This window comes from Salvelinus namaycush, unplaced genomic scaffold (genome assembly GCF_016432855.1).
Source record: "Salvelinus namaycush isolate Seneca unplaced genomic scaffold, SaNama_1.0 Scaffold478, whole genome shotgun sequence".
NCBI lineage: Eukaryota > Metazoa > Chordata > Actinopteri > Salmoniformes > Salmonidae > Salvelinus > Salvelinus namaycush.
Window position 1 is genome coordinate 155,001 of NW_024061173.1, and position 6,538 is coordinate 161,538.

General features: G+C 42.3%; 1 protein-coding gene across 1 annotated transcript in view; it reads left to right on the top strand.

Annotated features, from left to right (window-relative positions):
* Positions 1-3,516, top strand: part of LOC120041567 (thyrotropin-releasing hormone-degrading ectoenzyme-like) — a 105,575-nt gene extending 102,059 nt beyond the window's left edge. Inside the window, exon 4 of the mRNA XM_038986440.1 lies at positions 2,939-3,516. Coding sequence (XP_038842368.1) covers positions 2,939-3,516 — 578 coding nt within the window. The remainder of the gene's footprint in view (positions 1-2,938) is intronic.
* The last annotated feature ends 3,022 nt before the right edge of the window (positions 3,517-6,538 follow it).

A 6,538-nucleotide genomic window follows, 5' to 3' on the forward strand; every position in this document is an offset into this window, starting at 1 on the left:
TAACAGAACACAACACAGAAACCCAGTGATCGTCATAACAGAACACAACACAGAAACCCAATGATCGTCATAACAGAACACAACACAGAAACCCAGTGATCGTCATAACAGAACACAACACAGAAACCCAGTGATCGTCATGGTCATCCAGCCTTGAACCTGTTCATGTTACTGCTCCTAATAGAGTGGACATGATCTTACATGATTTTATTAAGCTTACAGCGGTATCATCAGTTGACCCCTATACCCAGCCCTATATCAATCAACCACTTTATCTAGGCCTCAGTTAAACACGTCAGTTAACCACGATATCCAGCCCTATATCCAGCCCTGTATCTAGCCCTATATCCAGATATCTAGCCCTGTATCCAGCCCTATATCCAGCCCTGTATCCAGCCATATATCCAGCCCTGTATCTAACCCTATATCCAGCCCTGTATCCAGCCATATATCCAGCTCTGTATCTAGCCCTATATCCAGATATCTAGCCCTGTATCTAGCCCTCTATCCTGCCCTATATCCAGCCCTATATTCAGATATCCAGCCCTGTATCCAGCCCTATATCCTGCCCTATATCCAGCCCTATATTCAGATATCCAGCCTTGTATCCAGCCATATATCCAGCCATATATCCAGCCCTGTATCCAGCTTTCAGCCCTATACTTTACCTCTGCTGCAGAGGATAAGCTCATTAGAATTACCAGCCTCAGAAATTGCAGCCCAAATAAATGCTTCACAGAGTTCAAGTAACAGACACATCTCAACATCAACTGTTCAGAGGAGACTGCGTGAATCAGGCCTTCATGGTCCAATTGCTGCAAAGAAACCACTAATAAAGGACACTAATAATAATAAGAGATTTGCTTGGGCCAAGAAACACGAGCAATGGACATTAGACCGATGGAAGTTTGTCCTTTGGTCTGGAATATAAATTGGAGATTTTTGGTTCCAACCGCCATGTCTTTGTGAGACGCGGTGTGAGTGAACGGATGATCTCAGCATGTGTGGTTCCCACCGTAAAGCATGGAGGAGGAGGTGTTATGGTGTCAGGGTGCATTGCTGGTGACACTGTCTGTAATTTATTTAGAATTCAAGGCACACTTAACCAGCATGGCTACCACAGCAGAGTTTTTCAACAGGACAATGACCCAAAACACCTCCAGGCTGTGTAAGTGCTATTTGACCAAGAAGGAGAGTGATGGAGTGCTGCGTCAGATGACCTGGCCTTCACAATGTGTTGGGTCGTTGTCCTGTTGAAAAACAAATGATAGTCCCACTAAGCTCAAACCAGATAGGATCGCTGCAAAATGCTGTGGTAGCCATGCTGGTTAAGTGAATTCTAAATAAATCATAGACAGTGTCACCAGCAATGCACCCTGACACCATAACACCTCCTCCATGCTTTACGGTGGGAACCACACATGCTGAGATCATCCGTTCACCCACACCGCGTCTCACAAAGACACAACGGATGGAATCAAAAATCTCAAATTTGACTCCAAATTTCCACCAGTCTAATGGTCTAATGTCCATTGCTTGTGTTTCTTCATCTTATTGGTGTCCTTTAGTAGTTGTTTCTTTGCAGCAATTCGACCGCGAAGGCCTGATTCACACAGTCTCCTCTGAATAGTTGATGTTGAGATCTGTCTGTTACTTGAACTCTGAAGCATTTATTTGGGCTGTAATTTCTGAGGCTGGTAACTAATGAATTTATCCTCTGCAGCAGAGGTAACTCTGGGTCTTCCTTTCCTGTGGCGGTCCTCATGAGAGCCAGTTTCATCATAGCGCTTGATGGTTTTTGCGACTGCACTTGAAGAAACGTTCAACGTCCTTGAAATGTTCCGGATTGACTGACCTTCATGTCTTAAAGTAATGATGGACTGTCTTTCTCTTTGCTTATTTGAGCTGTTCTTGCCATAGTATTGTCACGAACCGGCTCGAAGTTCGTGACAGAAGGGAGACAACGTGGAGACAAGGAATAACAACATATATTTATTAAATGAAGTAAACTAAATACAATTAACAATGGTGTGTGTAGTCAGTAATCAGTAGTGTAAGTGAGTGTTTGAGTGGATAAATGTGATAATGGTGTGTGTAGTCAGTAATCAGTAGTGTAAGTGAGTGTTTGAGTGCATAAATGTGATAATGGTGTGTGTAGTCAGTAATCAGTAGTGTAAGTGAGTGTTTGAGTGCATAAATGTGATAATGGTGTGTGTAGTCAGTAATCAGTAGTGTAAGTGAGTGTTTGAGTGCATAAATGTGATAATGCGGAGTGTTGAAAGGTGCCAAAGCAAACACAAAAGGCCACAAAATTACTACAACTAAATCTATCAGTGTCTGCATGGAGAGAGTCACCTCCATGAATGGGGAAGTGGTGTGTTTATCCTGGGACACACCCGGGCCCAGGTGTGTCCCATGTCGCTGACGCCCCTCCCGGCTCCGCCCACCGACATCCTAATAAGGAAAACGAGAGCAAAGAGAGAGAATACGGCAGACAGAGTGGGAGGGTCGTCACAATATGGACCTGGTCTTTTACCAAATAGGGCTATATTCTGTATACCACCCCTACCTTGTCACAACACAACTGATTGGCTCAAACTCATTAATAAGAAGGAAAGACATTTCACAAATGAACTTTTAGGAAGGCACACCTGTTAATTGAAATGCATTCCAGGTGACTACCTCACAAAGCTGGTTGAGAGAATGCCAAGAGTGTGCAACGCTGTCATCAAGGCAAAGGGTGACTATTTGAAGAATCTCAAATATAAAATACATTTTGATTTGTTTAACACCTTTTTGGTTACTACATGATTCCATGTGTTATTTCATAGTTGTGATGTCTTCACTATTATTCTACAATGTAGAAAATAGTAAAAATAAAGAAAAACCCTTGAATGAGTAGGTGTTCTAAAACTTTTGAACGGTATTGTAAATCCAGATATCCAGCCCAATATCCAGGCCTGTATTCAGACCTATATCCTACTCTATATGCAGGCCTGTATCCAGACCTATATCTTCCTCTATATCCAGGCCTGTATTCAGACCTATATCCTACTCTATATGCAGGCCTGTATCCAGACCTATATCCTACTCTATATCCAGGCCTGTATCCAGACCTATATCTTCCTCTATATCCAGGCCTGTATCCAGACCTATATCCTGCTCTATATCCAGGCCTGTATCCAGACCTATATCCTACTCTATATCCAGACCTATATCCTGCTCTATATCCAGGCCTGTATCCAGACATATATCCTACTCTATATCCAGGCCTGTATCCAGGCCTATATCCTACTCTATATCCAGGCCTGTATCCAGACCTATATCCTGCTCTATATCCAGGCCTGTATCCAGACCTATATCCTGCTCTATATCCAGGCCTATATTCAGACCTATATCCTACTCTATATCCTGCTCTATATCCAGGCCTATATTCAGACCTATATCCTACGCTATATCCTGCTCTATATCCAGACCTATATCCTGCTCTATATCCAGACCTATATCCTGCTCTAAATCTGTCCGTTGGCTTATACATTTTTTCTAATGAGTTTTGACATCTCTCCGTTGGCTCTCGTCCAACTCCTTTTCTCTGGTATTAATTAATGTAACTCACGTTCCCTCACATTCTTTCTTCCCACCTCTTCCTTTGTCTTTCAGCCTTCATCTCCTGTTGCTCCTCTCGTATTCCACCTCCCCTCTTCCTCTCTGCCCCCCGTTGTTTTTTCAATTGTAAATTGACACAGGTTTGCAGGCTCCCGAAGCACGTGGACGTAATCCACCAAGCCGAGCTAATTGCCGCTGTTGTATTTAACTGTGTTGACAGTGAGGAATATCAGGCTGAATACACTTCTTTCTTTACCAATCCGTCTCTCCATTCCACCTCCCTCCCTCCCTCCCTCCCTCCCTCCCTCCCTCCCTCCCTCCCTCCCTCCCTCCCTCCCTCCCTCCCTCCCACTCTCTCTCTCTTCCTGTTTCTATAAAGTACAGTCTCTCTCACAAATGAATCTCCTGTAGAGTGATATATTAATGGCCACCGTCATCCCCCATTATTACTGGGTAGAAATGACAATAAACTGACTTCATTTAGATAATGAGTCTCACTGCTGTGTCGTGTTATTACAGTCTCATCAGGACATTGATAATAGATTAGTTGTTTTGTGAACGCGTCTCAGCCGGAGTGAAATCGGTGTCTGCAAAGCACCTGGAGTCGTTTTACATTGTTACACTTACTGAGAAGGATAACGCAAGACTCCCAGGAGTCCAAATGATCAATGGCCGTCACTGTCTTACAGTAGTTCCTGTGTGTTCACACTGCCATGTTATTCCCATCTGTACTCAGATCAGAAGTCTATCGTTTATATGGATCAGTACTATCTTTGACATGGAACACTATTCTCAGAAGTCTATATTTTACATGGAACAGTATTCTCAGAAGTCTATATTTTACATGGAACAGTACTCTCAGAAGTCTATATTTTACATGGAACAGTACTCTCAGAAGTCTATATTTTACATGGAACAGTATTCTCAGAAGTCTATATTTTACATGGAACAGTACTCTCAGAAGTCTATATTTTACATGGAACAGTATTCTCAGAAGTCTATATTTTACATGGAACAGTACTCTCAGAAGTCTATATTTTATATGGAACAGTATTCTCAGAAGTCTATATTTTACATGGAACAGTACTCTCAGAAGTCTATATTTTACATGGAACAGTATTCTCAGAAGTCTATATTTTACATGGAACAGTATTCTCAGAAGTCTATATTTTACATGGAACAGTATTCTAAGAAGTCTATATTTTACATGGAACAGTATTCTCAGAAGTCTATATTTTACATGGAACAGTATTCTCAGAAGTCTACATTTTACATGGAACAGTATTCTCAGAAGTCTATATTTTACATGGAACAGTATTCTCAGAAGTCTATATTTTACATGGAACAGTATTCTCAGAAGTCTATATTTTACATGGAACAGTATTCTCAGAAGTCTATATTTTACATGAAACAGTACTCTCAGAAGTCTATATTTTACATGGAACAGTATTCTCAGAAGTCTATATTTTACATGGAACAGTATTCTCAGAAGTCTATATTTTACATTGAACAGTACTCTCAGAAGTCTATATTTTACATGGAACAGTACTCTCAGAAGTCTATATTTTACATGGAACAGTATTCTCAGAAGTCTATATTTTACATGGAACAGTATTCTCAGAAGTCTATATTTTACATGGAACAGTATTCTCAGAAGTCTATATTTTACATGGAACAGTATTCTCAGAAGTCTATATTTTACATGGAACAGTATTCTCAGAAGTCTATATTTTACATGGAACAGTATTCTCAGAAGTCTATATTTTACATGGAACAGTATTCTCAGAAGTCTATATTTTACATGGAACAGTATTCTCAGAAGTCTATATTTTACATGGAACAGTACTCTCAGAAGTCTATATTTTACATGGAACAGTACTATCAGAAGTCTATCATTTATATGAAATTGTGTTCTCAGAAGACTTTTATCTTTTGTCTTTTATATGGAACAATTGTGTCTTTGATATGGAGCAGTACTGTCTGAAGTCTAATTTTTATAGGGAACAGTACTCTCAGAAGTCTGTCTTTGATATGGAGCAGTACTGTCTGAAGTCTAATTTTTATAGGGAACAGTACTCTCAGAAGTCTGTCTTTGTGCTCAAACTGAAGGGCGTGACGGAACAGGAAGAACTCTTTATTAATGGTCTACCCTCTGACATGCTGTTTCTAATCCACAGCTCAGGAGGGGTGTGTGTGTGTGTGTGTGTGTGTGTGTGTGTGTGTGTGTGTGTGTGTGTGTGTGTGTGTGGGGGGGGGGGGGGGGCAGGGGAGGCAGGGGAGTGCTGGAGGGTGTGCTGGAGGGAGGGATGGAGGAGGGGAGGAAGGTTTGGATGGAGGGATGGAGTAGGGGAGGGATGGAGGAGGGGAGGGAGGGTTGGATGGGGGGATGGAGTAGGGGAGGGAGGGTTGGATGGAGGGATGGAGTAGGGGAGGGAGGATCATGCTGGCTCAGGCTTGGTGGTGACAGCGTCTCGCTTCACTGATCCCCTCTGGAGCTCTCTCTTTTCTTCAGTCCCTCTCTCCTTCGCTCCTCTCTCTGTCTGTCTGTCAGTTAGCAAGGCCAGGGTCAGCATTCGGCATTCACCCCTCGCATCCAACGTTGCCCCCAGCGACCATCGCTGCCCTCGGCTCATGACAGTCCTGTCACTGTAATCCTCTAAAACGTCATCTCTTTCTATCTCTCTATATCTTCATCCAGTTTTCTTCATCTCCTCCTCTTTGTTTCATTCTGCCTTCTCTTGCTATCTTCATCATCTCTACGCCCTCTTCTTCTCTCCTTCTCTCTCCTTCTCTCTCCTTCTCTCTCCTTCTCTCTCCTTCTCTCTGTCTTTCTGTCAGACGCCCTCTTACTCCCTCTTTGAATGCTGAAATAGTCTGTGTGTGTGTGTGTCCGAAATGGTACCCTATTCCCTATGTAGTGCACTACTTTTGA